This window comes from Callithrix jacchus, chromosome 10, assembly GCF_049354715.1.
Source record: "Callithrix jacchus isolate 240 chromosome 10, calJac240_pri, whole genome shotgun sequence".
NCBI classification, from domain to species: domain Eukaryota; kingdom Metazoa; phylum Chordata; class Mammalia; order Primates; family Cebidae; genus Callithrix; species Callithrix jacchus.
In genome coordinates, this window is record NC_133511.1 from 117,427,890 (window position 1) to 117,455,440 (window position 27,551).

At 38.0% G+C, this 27,551-nt stretch overlaps 2 protein-coding genes across 12 annotated transcripts in view; one reads left to right on the top strand and one right to left on the bottom strand.

Annotated features, from left to right (window-relative positions):
• Window positions 1-27,551, bottom strand: part of MS4A6A (membrane spanning 4-domains A6A) — a 269,396-nt gene that overhangs the window by 77,409 nt on the left and 164,436 nt on the right. The window lies entirely within an intron of this gene.
• On the top strand, window positions 179-25,808 carry MS4A4A (membrane spanning 4-domains A4A). 2 transcript variants are annotated; one of them, XM_009008239.6, is made up of 7 exons: window positions 179-308; window positions 9,824-9,983; window positions 14,765-14,893; window positions 17,920-17,976; window positions 19,239-19,397; window positions 22,957-23,058; window positions 24,954-25,808. In XM_009008239.6, exons 2-7 carry the CDS (start codon window positions 9,840-9,842, stop codon window positions 25,023-25,025), a joined length of 663 nt encoding a protein of 220 aa, XP_009006487.1. In that variant the 5' UTR covers window positions 179-308; window positions 9,824-9,839; the 3' UTR covers window positions 25,026-25,808. The 2 variants fall into 2 exon arrangements, with proteins under 2 accessions (XP_009006487.1, XP_078197261.1); XM_078341135.1 differs by lacking the exon at window positions 14,765-14,893.

Here is a 27,551-nt window from a genome sequence, read left to right on the forward strand (position 1 = left end):
TTTTCATAGGAAAGACTGTATCAGGCAGTCACTGCTTTTTCAGCAAATTTCAGAATAGACATCCCCACCCATATTGGGAACACAAAATCAGTTATGCTTCCGATATAAAAGAGGAACTAGTTGTGCCTCTCAGAAACTCTCAACACAGCCTTTAAGTTTCCAAACATCTGCTAGAAGAGGAATGCAGATTTAAACTGAGTGAGGTGTAGAGTGGGGAAGTTCAGTGTTTGAACCAAAGAAATTTTAGGAACTTGCCGAGAGCACTGCGCACATCAGACCTACGGTGGACGTTGCAGGCCTGAAGAAAGGTAGGTCCAGGGACTTGCCTTCCTACACTTTTGGGCTGATGGTTTATTTCCTGGGTTTAGGATTTCCGGGAGCGGAGTGAGAAAAAAATGAAGCCACTTCTCATGACTCAAGCTGATATTCAGGATTGGGGTGGGTTGAGGGCACCTTTAAATGTGCATTTGGTCGGGGGATGAGGAACAGTCCTTGCTACAGTCTATGGGAGTTAGAAAAGTGTCTTAAACACTGAAGTTGGAGGCTGGATGAGGTTGTTTTACTTACTGTTGTTCCCCAAGTCCTCAGAATATCACAACACAGAAAGCAGTATTTTAAACTTTTGATTAATTACCTCATCTACTGTTAATGTCCTTCTTCCACTGTCTTTATTCTGTCCCTGACTGGTTATTTTTGGAATTTAAGATTTAAGAAAATATCTACCACGTGCAGAATTTGGTGTACATGGAGCAGGGCACCGGCAGGGTCCCCAGCCTTGTACATGGGGCTGTGGCTCTATCTAGTTCCCCAGTGGTCTTTGGCACTATTCATGGGGCACCCAGGCAGTAAACTGAGGCTGCTCATGAGAAAATTTGTTAATGAAAAACACCTTGCAGACTTTTAGCATTCGTGGGATAAGAAATAAGCTTGTATATAGTCATAGCCATTGTAATCTTTCCCCAGATGAAGTAAATGAAACCCAGAAAAGGGAAATAATGGACCGAGAATCACACAAGTTAATAAAAGTGCTGGGAGCAAAAAACCCAGCATTCTTGTTTCCTAGTCCAGGCCGTTTCCCTCCCTGTGCCAGCATTTCTGCTTCCCCATCATCCTCCCAAAAACCATCCAGGTTCAGGCCTCATTTTAGGTTTCTAGTCTATTTAATAACTTTGCCAAGATAAAAAAAAAAAAAAAGATGGCCATTTGTTCCACTCTCCTCATGTTCTCTTTTTGCAATTGTGATCCATGGGGCAGGTGGTGACATAAAAATGAGAAAACAAGAGACTGGTGCTGCTGCTGATCCACACGGAGATTGAGGCCAATGGAAGAGGGAAGGGTGGTCTAGATCCCCCCACCTCTTTATCCGGTGGGGGTTGGGGAAGACATTGTTGTTGTCAAGAGCCTCAGGCATATAGGTGATGGGACAAAACCAAGGTTTAGATTCTTCTCATACCCAGAAGAAATGTCCCTCATATGTTTCCAATATTCTCAGCAGTTTAAAAATTTTTTTGAGTATAGAGATGTCGAGCCCTGGATGGTTAACACATGTTTTTGTCCTGGGGGACTTTATCTGCCATAAGTAAGTAACACATGGATTTGAATTTCTGTGGTGTAAAAATAGGGAGCAGTTATATGAGTTTACGACCAGAGTTTCTTAGAATGCCAAAGCACCAGCCTTGAATGACCAGAACCTGACCTATGTCACCAAAAAATCATGGAAAAGCTTAAGTGGGTTATAAGTTTTATTTTGATATAACGGCTCTGCCCTGGGGAAACTTACAGTCTTAAGAGAGAAACACTAAACACAGGGAGAACCACTAGTGCATTTGACAAGACAGACCCAACATTTCCTAAATTCTCAGTCTGAAGCTGTGTCTAAGAGATTGAGACAGAGGTTCCCTTACATTAAAGATGAATAAAGTACACATTTAGATGGAATAAGAAGAATCATCGTTAGTTACTTTCCAAATAACTTTGACTTCTGTGACGTAAAAGGGAAATAATATAGATTGCTTAAACCCTTAGTTACCATCATAGGTTGATTAATCCACGTGTGGGCAATGGTGGGGAAGGGGGAAAATGGTGTTGAGAGAAGACAGAGACCATGCAATGATGTTAGTGTGTGAGAAGATTAGATGATGTGGTGGGTTTGTTTTTGTTCTGACAAGGTGGCCACGGGGAGGGGTGAAACATTCCCACAAATGGGTTCAATATTTGCAAATGTCTCAATATAGAAATAAAATTACCTCTTTGGAACAACTTAAATAAGTCAGATATACTTGGGTCTTTAAAAATGAAAAGGAGAGACATTCGAGTTAAGTCTACGACAATAGATTTGTGCTGAAGTAGCAGAGTTTTATCAACATTAAAAATTTTAACTTTGTGCTAAGGGTGATGAAATGCAAAGGAAGACTTTTAAAGGGCAGGGTGACACAATCGTTTTTGTATTTGATCATTCTGGTTACAAAGTCAGTGGTAGATTGACTACCGAAAGCCACAAATGGACACAGGGCACATTCAGAGGCTATAACGAATACTTCAGACAAATACAGGATAATGGCTTGCCTTGAGAAGATGGGAGAAATACACAGAAATAAATTGAAAAATGGTTCTGTAGGATTAGAATGAGATTGATCGAGCATAGAGGGTAGACAATAGAAGGCAACACAGTCTCACTGTGTTGCCCAGGCTAGAGTATACATGTGCCATCGTGGCTTACTGCAGCCTCCACCTCAGCCTCCTGAGTAGCTGGGATTACAGGCGCCCATCATCACACCCAGCTCCTTTTGTATTTTGTGTAAAGATGGGGTTTTGCCATGTTCCGCAGTCTGATCTCGAAATTCTGGGCTCCAGAGATCCTCCCACCTTGGCCTCTCAAAGTGAGCCACAATACCCAACTTTAAGCTTCCGGATCTTTAACATGGACAATGAAGTTAATTTCTGGGCCTTCCACCAAGAAAAGGACATTTGCAGTCCCATAAGCCTCTTAGGGTTCCTGTTACATTTAACTCTTGCCACTCTTGATTAAGGACTACTTGTAGGGCTCTGAAATAATCTCCACTTACTATTCCTTGCACCACCTTACTTTTTTGAAAGAAAAATTTTGAGGAAGACTGGATATCTTCTGTTTAGGTCTTCTAAGCTTTGAAATAAAAATTAGCTCTTCTCTCTTCTGGAGAGGTAAATTGTCAATTTATGGGCTTTATTATAATGATTTTAAGTTAGCCCAGAGAGGGACAATTCCCCCAAGTGTAATAAGATTAGAGGATGTGGATTAAATGTAAGATGAAAAATAAGACCTATTTTATTTTAGCCATTTGCTCCAAATCTAAATTTTGTGTTCTGCCCAGGGGATGCTAAGGTGTACATATAGGTCTAAATATACCTACTCCATAGCATGTAAATGTACCCACCTCACAAATTCCATTATCATTGGAACAGAGACTGAAAGAGCAAAAATAGGGCCTCTTGGCCCACCTCTACATAGTCGTGTATCTAACTTATTCCAAATTGGGTGGTTTCCACCTTTTGGCTATTATAGATAATACTGCTAAGAAAATTCACTGTACAAATTTTTGTGCAAACAGAGGAGATCTTCTATTCACCAGACTAGTGTAGTGGATCCTCTTAAGCAAAGGGGTTCTGGAATTCCATCACCTGGATTTAATTTTTGGCTCTGGCACTCTTTACTCAAGTTACTTGATCTTCTGTTTCTGTAATTCTGTCCTGTGAATAATAGAGTATATCTCTTAGGGGAATTTGATAATGAAATAACACATATAAAACATTTAAACCAATCCATGTTATTTAATAAACGCTAAGTACATATTAAATACTTTTATCAGTGTTCCTACTCTCACTTACTCATTTCTGGCTTGAAGTATAAAACATAAACCTCCTCTAACACTTCCTGCCACTTAACGAAATGCTGGAGAGGACTTTATTTCTAGCACGCCCCCGCTTCAACCTGCTCCAGTCTTGGGATAAGTAGAAAAGCAGAGGAGAGGGGTCTATATAATTGGTGACAGCATGTTATTCATGATGCCATGTTGTCAGAGGTTGACTCTTCCTCTTTTTTGCAGTCTGTCTCAAAGATTGGTCAGAAGAGTCAGGATTGTCCTCTATTTTTGCTATCATGGAATGAGTTAGATACAAGACTATACAGAGGTGGGACGAGAGGCCCTCCTCTTCCTCTTGCAGTCTCTGTTCCAATGATAATGGAGTTTATGAGGTAGGTTACATTTACATGTTATTGAGTAGATATATTCAGACATATCTGCACACTTTAGCAACCCCTGAGCAGAACACAAAATTTAGATATGGAGCAAAGGGATAAAATAGAATAGCAGCGCTTATTTTTGGTCTTAAGTTTAATTCATACTCTCAAATTTTGTTAAACTTGGGAGAATTGTCCCCATCTAGGCTTAATGTCATTATAAAAAGCCCATAAATTGACAATTTACCAACTGTCCCAGAAGGGAGAAAAGGTAATTTTTATTTCAAACATTAGAAGATCTAAATAGAAGATATCCAGTATTTCTCAAAAGTTCTCTTTCAAAAAAGTAAAGTGGTGCAAGAATAGTATGTGGAAATTATTCAGAACTCTACAAGCAGTTCCTAAATTTTTGATGTTTTTTTTCTGCTACTATAAAAGACCATTGAAGACTGGGCAACTTATTTTAAAATTTTATTTGGCTTATAGTTCTAGAGGCTGGGAAGTCTAAGGCAATGCATGGTGTGAACCTCTGGTGAGGGTAATCCCAGGGAGGAAGGTGGAAGTGAGCACACAAAGCAGAGACATGTGACCAAATGTATCATTTTATCAGGAGTCCACTCCTGTGATAACCAACCATGTCCAATGATGAGGACATCCATCCATTCATGCAGGTAGAGGTCTCCTGATGTCATTACCTCTTGAAGGTCCCGCCTCTTAATACTGTTACAATGGCAATTAAGTTTTCACATGAGTTTTAGAGGGGACACTGAAACCATAGCATTTTATCCACAACCCTCCCAAACTCAAGTTCTTGTCACATACAAAATACAATAATTCTATCTCAATAGCCTGAAAATTTTTACCCATTCCAGCATCACTTCTAACATTCTAAGTTGAGTCACATCAGAAGCAGATATGGATGAGACTAGAGGTATGATTTATCTGGAGACAAATGTTTCCAGCTGTGAGACTGTGAAATCAAAACAAGTGATTTGTTTTCAAAATATAACGGTGGGACAGGTACAGAATAGACTCTCTCAGTTCAAAAGAAAGAACTAGGCAAGAAAAGGGCCTAACTGGTTTCAAGTGAGTCCAAAACCTAGCCGAGAAAACAGCATTAAGCTTTAAATCTGGAGAATAATTTCCTTTGACTCCATGTCCTGAATCCTGGGGACACTGATTGGGGACCTTCAGATAGCCCTATACCCACATCTTTGCTGGACTCAGTTGGTGCTTCAGCTCTGTTAGGTTGGAGTTGTGTGTTAGTGGTCCTGTAGTTCTGAGATCTCAAAGGTAGCCTCACTCCCATGGCTCCCCTAGGCATATCCCTAACTGGGACTCTCTGTGTTGGCTCTGACCCCGTATTCCCACTCAGCATTGCCCTGATAGAGGCTTTTTGAAGTGGCTCCACTCCCAGAGCAATTTGTGACATCCTTTAAAACTAGGTGGGGAAAGCCATGCACCTATAGCTCTTGCAGTCTGTGAGTCTGTAGAGTTAACACCACATGGTTGCCATCGAGGTTGACAGCTTGCACTTTTTAGGCACAAGTATTACAGTGGCTGTGGAGCTGGGGTCCTAGGCTCAGGATCTTGCAAAACTGCTGTGGCACAGGTTCACTCACAGAGACATGGCTGGATGCAGATTACCCACAATGATGAGGCTGTGACACTGAGACATACCTCAGTCACTCAAGCCCATAGGGCAGGGATGGAATAGTTACTGATTCTGGGGTCAGTGTACAACACCAGCATGGCTCCAGGGAAAGAGGGGTGCTTTGGAGACTTCAGCTCTGTGGAGCAAGTTACAGTTGAAATTTGGGTTCCAGAGCCAATCGGACACAGCAGCAACTCCAACCCTGGGGGATGGGGTGCCATATAGTGGTAACTCTAGACCCTCGGATAGGAGGGCATGGCGATATCCCAGGCTCTGTAAGGATGAATGTAGCAGCAGCAAGGCCTGAGGAATGACTAGGCCTGTCTGTGGCTTGATCCTCAGGTTTCTTGAAGCAATGCAGAAATGACCCCCTGGGGAGCCAGTGTTTCTCAGAAGCATGGACTCCAAGGGACTAGTTAGTTCCAGGGAGATGGAGGCACTGCAGCTATTTTGCCTGGATGTTTGTGTGACATAGCTCAATCAAGGCTATGTGTTCCCAGAGAGTGGCACACAGTATCAGCTTGAGTTTGGAGGGCCAGGGTGCACCAGTGACTAAGATGGGGGCATGGAGCAGTTCCATGGCAGTCTGACCTCAGAAGGTAGAGAGTAGATGGCAGCAGTTTGACTCAGGTATGGCTACCAGGTATGCGTGTTACAGTGGTGGTTAAGCCTCAGAGATGGAGGGGTTCAGTGGCTACTCCTGAAGCAGAATGCATCTAGCAGTGATTCCGTTCCAAGAAGGGGCAGCACAGTAGCAGCTCAGGTCATGGAGGCCAGGGAAGAGTGTCAGCACCTCCTCTGAGATAGGACAGACATGTGGACTTCAGTTAGCTCTTACAGCAGAGCTCAGAGCCTATGAAGACTCTGAGTGTCTCCAGTAGTAAGTCTGCAGGTGTCTGTGGTGGTGATGGGAGCTGCTGGGTCCTCTCACTTACCTGTTCCCTGCAGGAAGAACGACCTGCTGAACCAGAGCTGGTGCTAATTGGGGGCAGGGGTGGTGTAAGAAATATGCTTTATCTCCTTTTTCATGCAGCCATCCTGGGTTTCAGTGCTCCACAAGATTTCTGCGACTCCTTTGCTGTTTTCTGGTGCTCTTCTTCAGTTATTTTGGTTGGAATATAGTTTATTCATTTGTGTGTGTGTGTGTGTGTGTGTGTGTGTGTGCGTGCACGCGCGTGTGTGTGTGCGTTGATGGTGATGAGGGTTAGTAACTTCTAGTTGGCCATCTTGGTGACATTCTCTAGAATTCTAATCAGACATATTCTAGACCTTTTAATTGTACACTTCTAATATTTTTAACTCTCTTCTATTATGACCATTTTCTTGTTTCTCTATAGAACTGTTGGTGATTTCTTAAAATTTGTCTTCCAGTTGACTAACTCTATTTACAGCTATTCCTTGTTATTTAATACATTGGCCAGGTGTGGTGGCTCACGCCTGTAATCCCAGCACTTTGGGAGGCTGAGGCAGGTGGATCACAAGGTAAAGAGATTGAGACCATCCTGGTCAACATGGTGAAACCCCGTCTCTACTAAAAATACAAAAAATTAGCTGAGCATGGTGGCACATGCCTGTAATCCCAGCTACTTGGGAGGCTGAGGCAGGAGAATTGCCTGAACCCAGGAGGCAGAGGTTGTGGTGAGCCAAGATTGCACCATTGCACTCCAGCCTGGGTAACAAGAGCAAAACTCCGTCTCAAAAAAGTAAAAATAAATACAATACATTGGCCAATTTTTTTTGGTCAACATTATATTACATTTGAAATTTGTTTGAGACCATGTTGCAAATATGTTGTGTCACTTTTTGCACTTTATCTTTGACTTTTCATTTCTGTGATTTCATTTTTATTTGAACAAGTTATCCATACTCTTTACATATTCTATAGATACAGACACACAGATGCTCCTATTCTGTGGGACTTCTTGGAGGTTGTATCAAGAATATCTACTTCCTTCTTTATGGAATCCAGTGTAAGACTTATTTCGAGACTGATTGCTTTCTAAACATGTGGCTTTTCAGTGTAATTTCTCTGACTTTGATGATTCTCAGAACTATACTTTTCCAGGGAAGTGACAGTTATCAACTTATGTATTTAATTCTCAGGATTATAAACAATAATTTATGTTATATACCTCAGGGAGCCTCTCATCTTTGATAAGTATACTCTGAAATCTCTGGCCATGGTGTCCCACTTCTTTCATACTCTGTCTACAGTTTCCCCCAAATTTATCCTCATGTAATCTTTGTTTTTAACACTCATTTTACCTGATTTATAGAAATGTTAGTTGTTTCCCACTTTCATAACAAAATGGAGTTCTAATTCTGTTTGTCCAAGTTGTTTTCTGAACTTTTCTAAAAGTGATAACATAAACTTTTTGGTTACATTCTTATATTTAATTCCTTAACTACTTCAGTCATATTTACATTTTTTATTTACTATATTTGTCTTTTTCTTTTATTATTGCATTTGGGCTCTAGGGTACATGTGCATGTCCTGCATCCTCCCCTGCCCTCATCGCCTATGTCAGGCATTTCTCCCGGTGTTATTCCTCCCCATCCTCCCCCAACACTGTCCCTCCTCTCCCATCCCCTCTCCCCCTCCACCTAGCCCTGTGAGTGTTGTTCCCTTCCCTGTGCCCAAGTGTTCTCATTATTCATCACCCGCCTATGAGGGAAAACATGCAGCATTTGATTTTCTGTTCTTGTGTCAGTTTGCTGAGAATGATGATTTCTAGGTTCATCCATGTCTCTACAAAGGACACGAACTCATCATTTTTTATGGCTGCATAATATTCCATGGTGTATATATGCCACATTTTTTTGTCCAGTCTATCATTGATGAGCATTTGGGTTGGTTCCAGGTATTTGCTATCATAAACAGTGCTGCAGTGAACATACGTGTGCATGTGTCTTTATAATACAATGATTTATAATCCTTTGGGTATATACTCAGTAATGGGATTGGTGGGTCAAATGGAATTCCTATTTCTAGATCCTTGAGGAATTGCCACACTGTCTTCCATAATGGTTAAACTAATTTACACTCCCACCAACAGTGTAAAGTGTTCCTTTTTCTCCATATCCTCTCCAGAATCTTGTTGTCTCATTTTAACTTTTCTATCTTTCTCTGAAATTCACCCTCCTCCTTCTGAGTTTAATCAGTTTTATTGTTAGATTGCTAATAATTTATTTCCATTGATGTATCAAAATTAATACAGGATGCTAATTTTTTCAAATAAGTCTTAATTTTTTCTCAACACAGCAAATTTGAAGTATAACAACACTTTTTTTTTTCATTTATGTTACCAATAAAAGGGCAGACATCTCCAAACGTGAGACTTTTATGGGGTTTCAATGGAGTATAAATGGTATCAAAATTAACTATTACTTGAAGGACATTAGCAAGCTTCACTTCCCTAAGAATTTATGGAAGTGAGTCATGAAACATCTCAATAATATTTTCAGCCCTGTGAATTTAATTGTGCTTTGATTAGAAAAGGGGGAACCATACAATACTATATAATAAATTGGAAGGCAGATGATTTTGTGTAGCTTGTTACTATTATAAAAGTAATCCTTCATGGGGAACTGGCTATAATCAAGGGACTAGGCAGTAAGAGGGATAGAAATAAAATCTGAGCAGACTTGGAATTTGAACTTAAAGAAATTTCTCTAATTTTGAAGGTCCAACATGTTTACCTCACTTCTGTCAACATGTCCCTCTCTTCAGGACTTTCTAACACCTTGATATCATATGACAGGAAGCTTCTCCCTCTCTCCCCGACATTTAATGTGTTGCCTATTCCACTTCCCAGGCTCTAACAGCTATTTAGACATACGAGGGGAATGTAGACCAGATTTTGTCCTTAGGGAGGAACCTGCCCCAAAGTGTCATGTCCTTCCTTTGTCATTTCCTGGACTTCATCCTAAGTCACGTTTCTTTCTTACTGTAGCACCTTTTCTGCTGCCATGACAACCATGCAAGGAATGGAACAGGCCATGCCAGGGGCTGGCCCTGGTGTGCCCCAGCTGGGAAACGTGGCTGTCTTACATTCATATTTGTGGAAAGGATTGCAAGAGAAGTTTTTGAAGGGGGAACCCAAAGTCCTTGGGGTAAGTCACTTGCAAATCTAGGAAAAGACCACTGGTGTTGTAAACTCATATTTCCTAAGACCTAATGCCAAATACACTGTCCTACCAGCCTCAGAATACAGCAGCCAGCCCTTGAAACATCATTTACTTTTCAGGCCCTTCATCTGAAAAACTATATTCTATCACAACATGCTTCCCACTGAGTTATATTTGCAATATATTGGCTTCAGATCTATTCTAGGGTTGTGGGTCATCCATGATAATTGTATTTAAACTTGGCATGGAAGAGCAGCAAAAGAAAAGGCCACTTAGACACTACTAGCTGACACTCCATTCACAGGACTTCCTGATAGCTGAATCTGAGCTCTCTTCTCAGGTCTTCCTGATAGCTGAAACAGATGCATATTGCTACTATTTCTTTCTGGCACCTTTTCTTAGCCTACTGCTCAGAGAATGAAAAAATCTATTTTCTGAGCATTTCTATCTGGAGTCTCAGGTGAACATGCCTAAAAGAAATAAAGGATTTACAAAATGACAGAGTAGGGCAGGTGAAAGATATTAAATATAGGTTTATCACTAGCCCAATCTTTAAACCACTGGGAAAATGTCATTGTGAATATTTTGGATCCTTTTTTCATATTATTTATTTTTGGGGGATATAGTTATTTTTCATAAAATATATTATGTTGGCACAGACTAGGTTTATTTTTAATGTATGAATAATTATTTTAAAATACACTGTATGTTTTAGAGCAATTTTAGGCTTAAAGAAAAATTGAGAGCAAAGTAAAGGTGCATCCCATCTGCCCCTTGCCCTCACACATGCATAGCTTTTTAATTAACAACCTCCCCACTAGAGTGGTACCCCCTTGTTCCAATTGATGAACCTGCACTGACACACCATTCCTCAAAGTACATGAATCGCAATGGGGTTCATTCTCTGTGTTGTGTGTTCTATGGGTTTTAACAAGGGTATAGTGATATACACCCACCTTTATAGTGTCATACAAAGTAGTTTCACTGCCCTAAACATTCTCTGTGCTCTGTCTATTCATCCTTTCCTCCCACCAATCTCTGGAAACCTCTAATCTTTTATTGTCTCCATAGTTTGTTTGCCTTTTCCAGAAAGTCATATAGTTGGAATTGTACAATAGGTGGGTTTTATTAGGTTGTGTTCTGTCACCTAATAACATGCATTTAAATTTCCTCCATGTTTCTGTATGGCTTGTAGCTCATTTATTTTTAGTACTGAATAATATTCCACTGTCTAGATGTACCACAGTTTATGCATTCACCTACTGAAGGACATCTTGATGGCTTCCAAACTTTGGAAATGATGAGTAAGGTTGCTATAAATATCCATGTGCACATTATGTGTGGACATAAGTTGTCAACTCATTTGGGTAAGTATGATTGTTATATTGTAGGTAAGAGTATGTTTAGCTTTGCAGGAAACTGCCATACTGTCTTCCATGTGACTTTGTCATTTTGAAAAATTTCAACCAACAGTGAATCAGTTCCTGCTGTTTTACATAATCTCCGGCAGTTGGTAGTGTCAGTGTTCTGGATTTTTACCATTCGAACAGGTGCTAGTGGACTCCCATCATTTTAATTTGCATTTCTCTTGTGACACGAGATGTGGAGCATCTTTTCATGCATTTCTTTACCATCTGTTTATCTTCTTTTGTAAGGTGTTTTCTTAAATTCTTTGGCACAGTTTTAAAAGAGGACGTTTATGTTCTTATTGTTGAGTTTTAAGTTTGTTGTGTATTTTGGATAACGATCCTTTGATATCTTCTCCCAGTCTGTGGGTTGTCTTTTCATCTCTTGACAATCTCATCTGCAGAGCAGATTTTTTTAAATTTTATGAAAATTAAGATGATTAATTCCGTAATTCATGGGTTGTGCCTTTGGTATTGTATCGACAAAATCATCACCAAACCCAAGATCATCTAGATTTTGGCCTATGTTACCAGTTAGGAGTTTTATAATTTTTAGTTTAACATTTGTGTCTGTGATTCATATTGAGTTAATTTTTGTGAAGGATATAAGGTATGTGTCTAAGTTTTATTTTTACTTATGGATATCAAATTTTTTAAGTACTTTTTTTTTGAGATGGAGTCTCACTCTTGTTGCCCTGGCTAAAGTGCAATGGTCTGATCTCAGCTAACTGCAACCTCCGCCTCTCAGGTACAAGTGATTCTTTTGTCTCAGCCTCCCAAGTAGCTCAGAATACAGATATGTGTCACCATGCCAAGTTATTTGTGTTACCATGCCAAGCTATTTTTTTAAAATTTGTATTTAGTAGAGGTAGGTTTCACCATGTTAGTTAGGCTGGTTGTAACTTCTAACCTCAGGTGATCCACCTGCCTCGGCCTCCCAAAGTACTGGGATTACAGGCATGCACCAACACACCTGGCCTAGTGCTATTTTTAAAAAGATTGTCTTTTTTTTCTTATTGTATTACCTTAGTTCAATACCAAAGATCACTTGACTATATTTGTGTGACTATCTCTAGGCTTTCCATTCCATTCCATTGATCTGTTCGTCTATTTCTTTGCTAATACAGTCCTGATTATTATTACTTTATAGTATGTCCTAAAATTGGGTAGTGTTGGTACTACAACTCCTTCTTCTTCTTCTTCAATATTGTGTTTGCTATTCTAAGTCTTTTCCCTTTCCCTATAAATTTTTGAGTCTGTTTATCAATATACACAAAATAACTTGCTGAGATTTTAATGGAGATTGCATTAAATCTACCAATCAAGTTGGGAAGAACTGACATCTTGACAATGTTTTGTCTTCCTATCCATGGACATAGACTATCTCTCCCTTTATTTTTTGTTTTTTTTAAATTTTTTATTGAATTTTAGGTTTTGGGGTACATGAGCAGAGCATGCAAGACAGTTGCGTAGGTACACACATGGCAGTGTGCTTTGCTTTCCTTCTCCCCTTCATTCACATTTGGCATTTCTCCCCAGGCTATCCCTCCCCACCTCCGCCTCCCACTGGCCCTTCCCTTTTCCCCCCAATAGACCCCAGTGTTTAGTATTCCCCTTTCTGTGTCCATGTCTTCTCATTTTTCATCACCTGCCTATGAGTGAGTTTTATCAAAGCTAGTAGTTTCTTATAGATTTTGTACATTTTTTTTAGATTTATACCTAACAAATACCAAATACCAATACCTAAATATTTCACTTTTAGCGGTGCTAATTTAAATGGTATTATGTTTTTAATTTAAAATTTTACATATTGATTATAAGTACATAATAAAGTAATTGACTCTTGTATTAACCTTGTATCCTATAAACCTAATATAATTGTTTGTTAGTTCCAGGATTCTCTGCTAAGTATGAAGTTAGCTGTAGATTTTTAATAAATATCCTTTATCAACCAGAAGAAATTCTCCTCTATAATAGTTTTTTAAGAGTTTTTATAATAAACAGGCATTGGATTTTGTTCAATATTTTTTCTGCATCTGTTAATATAATCATTTGATTTTACTTTTTTATAGCCTGTTGATATCATGAATTGCATTAATCAATTTTTTAATGTCTAGCCAGTTTTGCATACCTGGGATAAATCCCATGTAGTCATGGTACATAATTTTTAAAATACATTGTTAGTTTCATTTGCAAATATTTGTAGATGATTTTTGCACCTTTGTTCATCAGAGATGTTGATCTGCAGTTTTCTTTTCTGGTAAGGTTTTTTCATGGTTTTTGATAGATGATTGTGCTAGCTACATAGAATGAGTTAGGGGTATTTCCTCTGTTTCTATTTTCTGTTAATAATTGGTATAATTTCTTTCTTAAGTGTTTGGTAGAAATCATCACTGAGCCCTTCTAGATCTGATGCTTTCTGTTTTGGAAATTTATTAATTATTGATTCAATTTATTTAATAATTATAGGCATATTCAGAGTGTCTATTTCTTTTTTTGTGAGTTTTGACAAACTGTCTTTAAGGAGTTGCCCATTTTATCAAGGCTATCAAATTGTGGGCATAGAATTGTTCATAGCATCATTTTGTTATCCTTTTAATTTCTATGGGAACTGTAGTGATGTTTCTTCTTTCATTTATATTAGTAATTTGTGTCCTCTTTCTTTTTCTTAGCCTGGCTAGAGGCTTTATTTTATTTATACATATATTTCTAAAAACTGCTTTGGATTTTATTGATTTGTCTATTCATTCAATTTCATGATTTCTGCTCTAATTTCTATTCTAGTTTTTCTTCTGCCTATTTGGAGTCTAATTTGCTCTTCTCTTTCTAGTTTCTTAAGGTAGACTCTCAGGTGATTGATTTTAGAACATAATTTTCTAATATATTCATTCAATGCCATAAATTTTCCTGTACACATTGCTTTCACTACATCCCACAAATTGTGATAAGTTGTTTAAATGTTTTTGAACCTTTTGAATGCCATGGGATAAGGGTACTCTTACTCTGCTATTTTTAGTTCCCTGTGTACTCATTCTCATGTCTTCATACCCTCGACCTTAAGAAAATATATTTGCTCTTCTTTTTTTCTTCCCCTGTATGTACTCTCCTTTCTTCAGGTTACTTCCCCTTGCCACAATAACTGCTCTCTGATTCCTAGGCCAGTTCTCTGAGTGAGCTGTGGGAGAAGCAGCATCATAGGTATCAGAAAAGCACTTCTGGGATGGTTCTGGCATACTCTTTTAACCTTGAAATTATTGGTAATGATAGACATCCTGAGAGGTAACATTGATATGACCTCTGGTGGTGGAAGCACCATTTTTGTGGTGGATAATCAGTTTTCACTTTCTTCATCATTTCTAGGTTGTGCAGATTCTGATTGCCCTGATGACCCTTAGCATAGGAATAACAATGATGTGTATTGCATTTAACATTTATGGACCTCGCCCTATTACTGTGTATATTGGGTACACAATTTGGGGGTCACTGATGGTAAGTGGAGTATATTTTGATGTAACTGAAGATAACGTAACGTAGTTGTCAATATCCTGATCTTTGGAGTCCTAGTCTAACTGTATCTTATAATTCTGTAAATTTGAGAGTGGTGTCTGACCATTTTTTATTCAATTTTATCATATTTAAAGTAGTAATAATAATATAGTATTATATTAAAGCTGGGCAGATTAAATATTTATATATGTCAGTTAGATATATTACAGCAGCACATTGCCAAAGACCCAAACCAGAATGTCATAAACATTGAAAGCACTGATGATTTCACAACAAGATTTGCGGCTTATCATTTCTGGGACTGCTTCATTCAGTGGCACGAGGATTTCATACAGGACCACTAGCAGACCATATCAGAGGGAGATGGTTGACACATCCCACTTTTGGTAAATATTCCCAAACATATTCCCAAATCAACTATCAGCAAAAATAATGAACTTGCCATTATTGGCTTGGACTAATCAAGCTCCTCTGTAGCTGGGAGGAGTCTACCCTACCTTTTAGCACATGAGAAACTGAACAAAATGATGGTTCAGTGAGCAGGAAAAAGAGGAGATGTGGCTGGTACACAAGCAGTTTTTAACATCTAGTCTACTGACTATTGAAACTCAGGAAATTATTACCTTAGAAAATGAAGTTGTATTTGATACATTTTGTTTCATAAGTTCAATAAAATAACTACAATTATTATAATTAATATTAAATTAATTAAAACTATTATTAATATTAAATTAAAATTAGAATTGGAATTTAAATGTTAAAATCTTCTTACAAGAGAAAACACAAGAAGTTTTAATGCAAATTGAGAGTAAAATTCAGAATAAAATACCAAGTTTTATCCACTGATGAGAGAAAAATAAAATTTATAAGTTGGATTTATGTTAGAATCAGGGAATCTATTTTAGCATTACAGGGTTTCAATTTATTTCTGACAGTGAGAATGAGATATTTTCAAGTTTTATAACAGAGCTTGCTTTTAGCTCCCCTTCACCTGTTTGCATCAGAAGTGCGAGATTGGAAGAGCAGATACTTCAGGAAAGTTGCTCAATACTTTATGTATCCCAAATTACTAATGCCAATAATAGCTCTTATTAAACTCTTACTATCATGTGGCACTCTCCTAAGTGCTTTATACGTACATTTTCATTTCAAACAATTACCAAAAACTTCTGATTGTTCATTGTCATCATTTTATGGATGAAGAGAGGTTAAGTAACTTGCCCAAGATCACAACTACTTGGCACAGAAATGAAGATTCAAATAGTGTCAGTGTATTTTCAGAATTGCATGCATCTAACCACCTAGTTTTCTGCTTTTATTTCCATTTCCAAGATTACATTGAAAACCAGCTTATGTGGTGCAAATCTTCCATACATGTTCAGTAGATTGCCAGGAACTGCAGGAACCATTTTCCACTGAGACATCACGCAGACTCTTGCAGGCATTGCCTTAAATGAGCCTTTACTTAATTAATGAAACATTTTCTGTACCACCTTCCATTATTCTTTCATCCTTTCTTTCCAGACCTCATCTGTAAAGTGCCTCCTTTTTCTCCCTCATACAGTATAAGTATCAATATCAAGAACCAGTCGCAAGTTTCTCTTGTTTTTGGACCCTTCAGTTCTATTCCTGTATGTTGCACATTCCTTGTTAAATTTTTTCCTCTGAGATACTATATACATATTCTTTCCTGTGGTAAATGAAGTCCTCTTATTCAATCTTATTCTCAAATACACAAACATAAATATACACTTACAATATGTATAAATAATTTCTGTATAAAATGTTTTTCCAAGGCGACTTACTGAATTTTTAAAATAGTTTATGGTACTTTTTCATTCATATTTTTGGATGTTTGCAATATATATTGTTCATACTTTAATAAGAATAGTTTTAACCATTTGTTTCAACTGTTTTTCTTATATAATTATTTTGGTTAATTTACCCAGAATAGTATTTATTATATAATAGTCTTTATCTTTATCTTGATTTTGACTTTAATGAAATGGTCCTACTTTTCTTTTATCATTGAACACAACCAAGACTTTTAGATTGAAACAGATTTCTATCATATTACAGAAAGTATAATTCTTTATATTTTACCAGTCATGTTGAAGTTGCTAATGATGTTGAATTGTATTAAATGTCCTATCCTATCAACACTGCAAACATGAATAGCAACTAGCATGTAATTTTTTCTTAAATTCATTAATTGCATAAATTAGAATATTTCAACATTAAAAATGTTTGTAGAGTTGAAGAAGCATCCCAAATGGTCATGATGTATTTTATATCATATAATGGGTGAATCCCTCTAGTGTTTTTATTCCAGCAGTGATTTAGATAACATGAATCATCACTATGTCTGGATATTTGGAAGTAAGTTAAATAAATGTATTGAGCTTTTTTGTTAGTTTAATATTTTTTATATTAAGATATAATTTTTGAATCATCTGAAATCAAATTTCAAAAGCAAATAAAAAAGAATTGAATATTTTAAGGTAGAGAGGCCAACCAACTTGACTAGCTGTTTTAGTTAAATGAAAAATAATTGCCCTACTGCTGGAATTAAATGAACTAGTGTATTCTAGTCATTGTCTAATTGTGAATTTACATTTTTTTGCTACAGTTTTACTTATAACTTTAACAAAATATTCTAAGTGAGAATAATTTTAGAGTACTGTTCATTTAAATATCATCATCACTTTTGGTACCATGTAAGAATTACTTTGTGTCAGGAGTTTGGAGACTATCTTTTAGTGCCCTCAAACAGTTTTAATATCATTTCAGGTAGGTGTTATTTGAAAAGCTTGATATATTCTCCCACGGATTTATCTGGTATAATTTCCCTGTTCTTTCCGGGAAAAGAGAAAATAATATGCAAACTTTTGTGTTTTCTTTCCTAAGAATATCAGTCTGATTTAACCTATCTATCTGATTTCAAAGTAAGTTATGAATTCCAATACTTGTTAAAAGTGTTTTACCTTCAGTTTTTCTCTCATTCCCAGTTTATTATTTCAGGATCCTTGTCAGTTGCAGCAGGAATTAGAACTACAAAAGGCCTGGTGAGTAATATTTTCTTTTTTTGGTACCAAAAAAAGAAAAGATTGATAAAAAATGTATTCTGCTAGGGTACAAAATGAGTTTTGTTTCTTTGTTTGTAAAAAATCAGAAGCAATTGTGCATTTTACCTACTAGTATCTATCTTTCAAAAATTGCAATCAGGCTAGTAATATAATTACTGCCATAAGACAGTAATATTTTGGCAAGGAAGGGAATCTTGCCCTTGCTGAGTGAATCTGTTATAGAGATATAGAGATTTACTCAGATATAGATATAGAGAATTACTGAGAAGTGGGACTACTCAACAAAACCCTGCAGCATGAGAGTCAGTCCATGACAGTGACACCAAGCATTGGTGTGGCATAATATTTACTGACTGATTGATTAAAATGTAGATTCCAACTGTATTTGAGTTTTCAATAAAAGAAATTCACAATAAGCTTATTACATAAGAAGAAGCAAATTTAAAATGTAACTCTCATGCCAAGTTACCTTTCATAAAGCCAATAAAATGCAAAAGCCCATATCTCAATAAATATTTTTTCTAGTTCAAGTTCATATTTGAGTTTTGTTTATTCAAAAGATAAATATCAAACTCTGAAGCATGATAAATATGGGTTTTCCAAATCTGGCCTTGTGTCTCCTCCAGCTGCAGCCACACTAGGCTCCTCACACTTTGCTGTGCAATTTTAGCTCTTATTGAAAGCCTCCTAACCTTTACCTGTGAGAAGAGAATGTACAGAAAACAATACGCTTCTGAGAGAGATAATATACAAAAGATAGAGAGGCATGAGAGGCAAACAGCATTTAAAAAAAATGATAAGAAACCAGGCATCAGATGCAAGGAATGGCAGGGAAGGACACACACAGGGCGGTCCCGCTAATGTGCAAAAGACATTGGAAACACTGCTGAAGAGATCTGGAGGTCATCTCATGTACCCATAGGAATCATCTGAAGAATTTAAGCTGGGGAATAATGGGATTGTATTTATTTTTTGGCAAGAGATTAGAGTTGAAACCACTCTAAGGAGATAAGTTAGAAGACTATTGAAACAATCAAGATAAAGATAGACTGCAGTAAGAAATAAATGGTGGGGGTAAAGTGATTCATGTAGATATATCTGAGGATGCTGTTGTTTAATTGATTTTCATTCCTTTCTAGGTCCGAGGTAGTCTAGGAATGAATATCACCAGCTCTGTATTGGTGATTCATGTAGATATATCTGAGGATGCTGTTGTTTAATTGATTTTCATTCCTTTCTAGGTCCGAGGTAGTCTAGGAATGAATATCACCAGCTCTGTATTGGCCGTATCAGGGATCATAATCAACGCATTTAGCTTGGATATTTATTCATTCCATCACCCTTACTGTCACTACTACTACGAGTCAAATGACTGTCACGGGACTGTGTCCATTCTGATGGTTAGTGCTGCCTCTTTTCATGGGATATCATTGTAGGAGGAAGTTTGGGGAGTGCTGGCTCTGGCAACAATAATTAATCCCTAATTGCTGAATGACATTGGGAAGTTGGAGTGATTGAGAAATAGAATAATCTTTTATTTAGGAGTTAGGTAGGTGTCTCATCTATGTCTTTCTTCTTCTTCTTTATATAATGAGGCACAATGGGAAGAAAGCTTACAGTTACAGGATACCTACTCATTAATAGTCACTGTGCTGGGTATTTTATATAAATTTTTCAATTTAAATTTTAAAACATTGATTCAGTATGTACTATTATCCTTACTAAAACTGGGGCCAAGATGCCAGTCCACATTCTCTAATAATGAAGCAAAATTGTCTTGAACAGTATTTTACAAGTGGTGAGTAACTCAGTTCCCTTTTCAATATCTTTGGGTGTTCTTGCAAGGTTAACCATTTTTATCCTCAACATCTAGCTCCTGGAAAATTCTCAACCTTCATTCTGAATTTTACTACTTTTTGTACCAATTGTTCTTATCTCAGTGCTATCCTAATTGCTTTATTCTGAAAATACCACTTATACAATATTCTGTAGGTAGTAAAACTGCCTGACATTTTAGGCTATTGGGTAGGAGTGAGGAGGAGGAGTTCTTGCAGCACATCACAGCAGACTAAAATGCACAAATAAATCTTTATTATTAAAAGGTGTTGCCAGGCTTGGTGGCTCATGCCTGTAATCCTGGCACTTTGGGAAGCCAAGGCGGGCAGACCGCCCGATGTCAGGAGTTCAAGACCACCCTCGTCAACATGGTGAACCCAGTCTCCACTAAAAATACAAAAATTAGCTGGGCGTGGTGATGCACACCTGTAATCCCAGCTACTTGGGAGGTTAAGGCAGGAGAATCGCTTGAACCTGGGAGGCAGAGGTTGCAGTGAGCTGAGATCACATCATTGCACTTCAGCCTGGACAACAGAGAGAGACTCTGTCAAAAAGAAAGAAAGAGAGAAAGAGAGAGAGAGAGAGAGAGGGAGAAAGGGAGGAAGGAAGGGAGGAAGGGAGGGAAGGAGAAAGAGAGGGAGGGAGAAAGAGAGGGAAAAAGAGAGGGAGAAAGGGAGGAAGGAAAATCCTATTGGCAATTTTCAACACCAGCAAATTTTCTGTTACTGTCCCTGTATATGAACTTTCAGCCTTTCGCTTTGCTGCTTAGTTCTGCTCCTCATTGTGTCCTTCCCTCAGGTAAACATGGACACTCAACATTGTTCCTAACCTACTAAGCAGAATCAGTTGCACTCTGTTTACTTCATTCCTAGCTAATGCTACATAGTTTAGTGGGCTATACAGTCACACCAAAATGACCCCTCGAGGTGTCTTTGCTAAACTAATTCACTTCCCTTGAGATTCCTAAAGTTCTTTAGAGTAAGCAGTTTTATTTCCTGCCACTCACTCAAAATAAGAAAAATCCTATTCAGATCATTTGACAAATTCTTCCAAGATCACTCAGAAATTGGCAAAAGCAAGAGTAGATTCTACAACTTCTTGTTTCTAATTCCCCTCTTATTTGCTACTGTTATCCTGAAGAAGAACTTTATTTTCAGTTTATGACAGTCTCTTCATTTATAGATTTTAAGGGCACAATGATAGAAACAAAATCTGGAATTGGCCGGCTTCATAGGGCTGATTTCCTGGGCATGGGACCTGTGCGGTTACTCAGGTCTTCACAGTTGAAAGAGCCCTGTGCTTGATCTAATGCTCTGCTGTTGCTATCTTGAAATTTTCTTTAAAAATTTTAGGCTGGGCGCAGTGGCTCAAGCCTGTAATCCCAGCACTTTGGGAGGCCAAGGCGGGTGGATCATGAGGTCAAGAGATTGAGACCATCCTGGTCAACATGGTGAAACCTGTCCCTACTAAAAATACAAAAAATTAGCTGGGCATGATGGCGCATGCCTGTAATCCCAGCTGCTCAGGAGGCTGAGGCAGGAGAATTGCCTGAACCCAGGAGGCGGAGGTTGCGGTGAGCTCAGATCGCGCCATTGCACTCCAGCCTGGGTAACAAGAGTGAAACTCCATCTCAAAATAAATAAATAAATAAATAAATAAATAAAATAAAAAATAAAGAAGCCCATTGGTTTACATACTGTGTAGTGCTGCTTTTGTGATAACAGCAGGTTTGAACATGTGTGAGAGAGACCTTACAGTCTGCAAAACTTAAAATGTACATGATCTGGCCTTCATAGAAAGCTTGCCATCTTCTAGTCTACCCTTCTAGATGTTAAATCTATGAAGACAGGAGAATTGTCTGTTTTGTTTGCTGCTCTATCTTCTGTGCCTACAACAGTGTTTGAAACCGAGAGGTCACTACGTCTGTTGAAGGCACCAGAAAATAAATAAGCAATGAATGCACATATTCTCAAGGTCTCCTTAAGTCTGCATCACTCATATCCTGAGCTCTTGGTCTATTGGCTCTTCCACAACAGAGGGACTATCCCTCACTATGAAGAGAAAAAGAGAATATTTAAACCAGATAATCCCTGTGTCAATCCAGGGTGAAATTAATAGAAATCAGTGTACTGCCCAGTGTTCTCCAAATTTTGACCATCTTTCTTAGCTGAGGACTAGACCTAAATCAGTGCTCTCGGGTGATGGAATAAAGACTGATCTACTTGTGTTCACTGTTGTATTAGCTTCTTACTGTTACTATAACAAATTACTATGAATTTAGTGTTTCCAGACAACACTGTTGGGTTATCTTATATTTCCGGAGGTCAGAAGTTCAAAATGGGTCTCACTAGGCTAGAATCAGGGCATTGGCAAGGCCGTACTCCTCTCTGAAGATTAGGCTATGGTAAGTTTTATTGCCTTTACTGGCTTGCATAGGCTGCCCGTGTTTCTTGGTTTGTCATCCCATCCTTTACCTTCAAATCAAGCAATGCAGCATCTTCAGGTCTCTCTTGGACTCTATTCTGCCTCCTGCTTCCACTTACAAGGATTCTGTCATTATTTTGAATCCACCTGAATAATCAAGGAAAATTATCTTATCTCAGCTAATAAGCAACCTTACTTTCATCTGTAAATTTAATACTTTTTGCTATACAAAAAGAACAATGATTCCCCCAGGCGGGTCTGCATTCTAAACCCCAGAACCTGAGGATTAGATTAGGATTAGCAGACCTCCCTGGGGGACCATTACTCTGCTTACAAGCACTAAGACGTGGAATCAAAATATGTTGTCAATGATATGAACTTCTAGTACTCAGTAGGACTAGGATGATAATGGTCTTTATACTGCCTTCCTGACTTTTTAAAGCACTTTCATCTTTCTTACGCACTAGAGCACTTGAAAGTACTGAACTAGGGAATAAATGTCTGCGATTATTTTGTCAGTGAAAAAGTGAGAAGTTACTTCAGCAGATCAAGAATTGGTCAAGGGTGTGGCTGCAGTTGGGAGGCAGGTTTCCTGACTCCCGGCCAGTGCTTTTCCTCTTGTGACATTGTGGTTACTGGTAAATGTTTTCACCTGTCATCTCCGTTTCTCACATTTTTTCGGTATGAGTTTTCTCCCAGGGTATGGATGGCTTGGTGCTCCTCTTAAGTGTGCTGGAATTCTGCATTGCTGTGTCCCTCTCTGCCTTTGGATGTAAAGTGATGTGTTGCAGCCCCGGTGGGGTGAGTATTGGCCTTCATTTGAAGATGTCTGTATTAGTTTTCTATTGCTGCATAATCAATTACACAAACTTAGAATCTTAACACAGAACACATTCGTTATCTCTCAGTTTCCATGGGTCAAGAGTCTGGGCCAGCTGAAGTGGGTCCTTGACTCAGGATCTTACAAGGCTGTCATCAGGAAGTTGGCTGGGGCCGTGGCCTTGTCTGAAGCTTCTGATTCTCTTCCATGCTAATGTGGCAGAATTCATTTCCTCTCAGTTGGAGAACTCAGGACAATGTACATTTTCTCTACGACCAGCAGGAAATTCAGTTGCTAATGCTATAATCCTTTCATAAAGGGTTCACATGAACAGGTGAGGTCTATTCAGAATAATCCCTTCTTTGATAAACTGAAAGTCAGGTAGTCAGTACCTACACACAGGACTTGTATCCCATCTTATACACAGGTTCCATTCACACTGGAGGGGAGGGAATCATCAGGGGTCAGTAAGTGTCACCTTAGAACTCTGCCTCCCACAACAGCTACATTAGAACTCTTTTTCACTTTCCGTTCTCCATTAAAGGGCATAACCTCTGAATCCAGATACAAGAATAATTCAAAATGAAAAGGTCCCCAAAGGGTATTTTATTTTATTCCATTATCCTATTACAACTTTTCCTGGAATAGGGAAGAAATGTCAGGATCTCAGACTTCTCTTTCAGTCTGTGCACACCTGCTCACTCTCTTACCCCAAGACCTGCATTAGATGCTCCTGGCAGCCAAGCCCAAAGAATATCACACACTGAGAGGAAAGTGGGGAATGGAAGGAGAGAAGAGACCAAGAAAGAGGCTCTAGGAAGAACAGGGAGGGATATCCTCCAAGAATTCAGGGTTTCAGAATGAGGAAATGTATAATAAACCCCAACAGCTTCCCATTAGCTTCATTACCCAAAGGCCCACAGGCAGACAAAACCAACAGCCAAATAATAAAATAATCATAGTGTGATGAGATGGTTCTTCTGTTGCCCTTCTCCATCATTTTGTACCTCTCTGTCTTCTTTTGAGATTCACAGGCAACACCACATCCCACTTCCCTACAGCCCTTCCTCACAGAAGAGAATTTGACTATAGCACATTAACTCTGGTAGTGGGATTTTGCATTGCAAAACCCAAGATTGAGAGATTCTCAGCAATTACCAATAATTCTATAATTTCCTTGAGTAAAGCTTTCTGTTTTCATTAAGTAAAACATTTGGACATGGAGGCAAATGCCCTAGTAACTTTCATGTCATAATATTTAAGCCTATATTCCCTTCAGCTCTTAGCATAGGAGCTGGGGAATGTTGTTTTCTGATCTGCTGATGTGAATTCCAAAAAGCAGTGGTTTGGGGGCATATGATGACTAGCTCTTTATCTCTTCCCGGTTCTTCCGCCAACCCTATGTCAAACTGAGTTTGAGGAAGAATAACCAGAACTTTTCTTCGTTTTGTGATGATCCCTGCTATTCTGGGCCAGTGTGGTTTTTGCAAATGCTTTACTCATAACCAGCAAATCATGATTTGGGTATGTTGCTGTCATCAGCATGAACACCCTGGTTTGGAAGGAGAGCCCCATATTTTTCATGACACCTTGGCTTACTCAACATATTGGGCACCACTATCCACACATAAGATTGATCCACTTGCAAGACCAGGAAAGTGGTCATCAGCAACTCAGGTCAAGAGCGATCACTGAATGTTGTGTCCTAAATCTGGCCTGATCTAGAGAACGACTGAGAAGCCCCACAAGATTGATCTTGACAATGATTCAGAAAAGAAAAGAGTAAACTCTAATAATGCTGACTTTATGTGAGCAGGAAAGGGGCACTCTGAGGTTATTTGGGTGACTCACCTATGGCATTCTGATTGATTCACAGGTTGTGTTAGTGCTGCCACCAAATTCTCACACGGCAGAAACAGCATCTCCTGCTCCACTTAATGAGCTTTGATGCTGCCAAAAGAGCAACAGAAAAATGCTCCCGAAATCTGTGCTGACTGTAACACAAGAACCCCACAGGAGAAAGTACCAGAGTCCAACTCTGATAATGATAGACATATTCATATGATTATTATATGTAATCCAATTATAAACTGTGTGTGTATATATAGAGAGATAATAAATTCAAAAGTATGTTCTCAGTTTTTTTCCCTGGAACTCAACAACTCATTTCCCTGGCTCTTTATCAGTGTACTAGAAGTTAAATAAATAAATAACGCATTTAATGAGGCAACAGCACTTGAAAGTTTTTCATTCATTATAAGAACTTTCTATAAAGGCATTACATTGGCAAATAAGATTTGGAAGCAGAAGAGTAAAAAAGGTATTGCTAAAATGAGGCCTCCACACAAAACACACATTTCTGCTCCCCTGTATAATATTCCTCTCATTTATTTAACTTCTTTTTTCGCCCACCTATGGGGACCAAAGTGCTTTTTCCTTCAGGAGGTAGAGATTCTTGGCCTTCTCTTCCTCTCCCCATAGACAGCACCTTGAAATAGGACAGTCTGTCCTTGCATCTGCACCAGCTATCATTTGAGTAAAAGCAGAGATGGAGTAAAAATCATATTAAGAATCAGATTCATCTTCTATATCTTCTTCTTCCTTTCCCTTCTCCCACCTTCTCCCGAGCAGACTTATATCTTAACCGAATTTGTATCCTGTGCCATATATGGAATTGTGCAACATACGGTATTTTTAAATACATTTGTTTTCATTGCAGAGCAAAAATAAATACAATTAGAAGCAATACTTTCATGTGCTACCTACTTTCTTTTCTGATGCGATATGATGGAAAGATACTAAGTGTTGATGTCAAAAATACAGTCTGGTGGTAAATAACGTGGGCTTTCTAATCAGACAACCCTGGGTTTTTATTCTTGCCATCCCATCTTTGTTGTTTGCTACCTATGTAGCTATGAACATGCCACAGAATTTCTCTGTGCTTCATATTTCTTTTCAAGAAAGTAGTAATAATATTGTCTGGTCCATAGACCTGTGAGAATTACTTGGTATAACAGAGGTAGAAATACCAGTACTCTGGTACATATGGAGCCTCAAAAGTTTTAATTAATACAAAGAAATGTATATATGTACATAGATATGTATTATATATATCAATTTATCATTTTATTTGGCATGTATTTATAAAGTATCTATAATGAGGCAGATATTGTTTTAAGTATATAAGAAAATAGTGGTAAGATAGATAATATCTTATATATTCAAGATAATAGTGGTAAGAGAGATAATATCCCTCATCTCTTGTAGGTTCAACTTTTATGGGACAGTACATAGATTAACACATAAACAATTAATCAAAACCTTTTATATGTTGTTAGAAGCTAACTGGAAGAATTAATGTGTTAGCGAGTAGTTGCTGGTAGTAGTGGCGACAGATGAGTCATTAGAGTGTAAACAGGAAAGCTTTTTTTTGAGGAAGTAATATTTTCATTATGACAAGATAAAAATTACTGCATTTTCATCGACATTCCTATTTTCCAACTCAGTATATAGTATTTCTATATATTGCATTCTGCCCTACAATCACATATCTATTGTAGTATTCATCCTTTCTCCATGCATGCTTTTCATGGGAATGCGAGGCCTTTCTTCTAGCAACGCTAGCCTGTCTACTTTCTCCAGCTCCAGAGATGGACAATGTGTGGAAAACGTTAGTTAAGACATTCTGTCTTCTTGGTTGAAGTTTGGAAGGTAATCTAGCAAGAACCACCAAACAGAACTTAATACTACTGCATTTATTTCAGTGTAGATGTTCTATATCTCTTATTGACATCAGTAAGAATACATGTAGCCTGCTTTATTACTGGCATATGTGTATGTCTATAAAGGAAGCAAGTTTAAGAGAAAGTCAAATAAGCAGAAATGGCAATAAATGGAAATACAATGAATCCTCGATTCCATGAGAAGCTAGGTTCTGAAATTTATTTTAACTCTGACTTTTAATAAATATTTATGGTCTAAACCATTTCAGTTGAGTTTCATATTAATTAAAGCACATGGTTTTCCCCATTTTCTTTTTCTGTAATTGTTCCTATTCTTTAGCTATTTGCTTTTCCTTTTCTAATGCTTTTCTATTTTATCTTGTTTAATATTTTACATTTTTCACTTTTATCCTCTTTGCATCCATGTATTTATTGAAATCCTCATGCATGTTTATAATCTGCATTTTAATGCCCTTCTCTTTGTTGTCATCTCTGAAATTCACAGGTCTGTTTTTATTAATTAATTTTTCTCCTGGCTATTTGTTATTGTGACTTTCCTGCTTCTTGGCATATATAATAATGTAGACTAGATGCTGGATATTATGAGTTTTATTTGATTGAGTGCTCACATTTTTCTTTTTTCACGAGATATTACTTTATTTCTTGCAGGAGCTTATTAAACTTGAAGACTAATTTGATTTTTTTGAAACTTTTAAGAAGGCATGATAGGGAGGGTGTATTAGTCCCTTTTC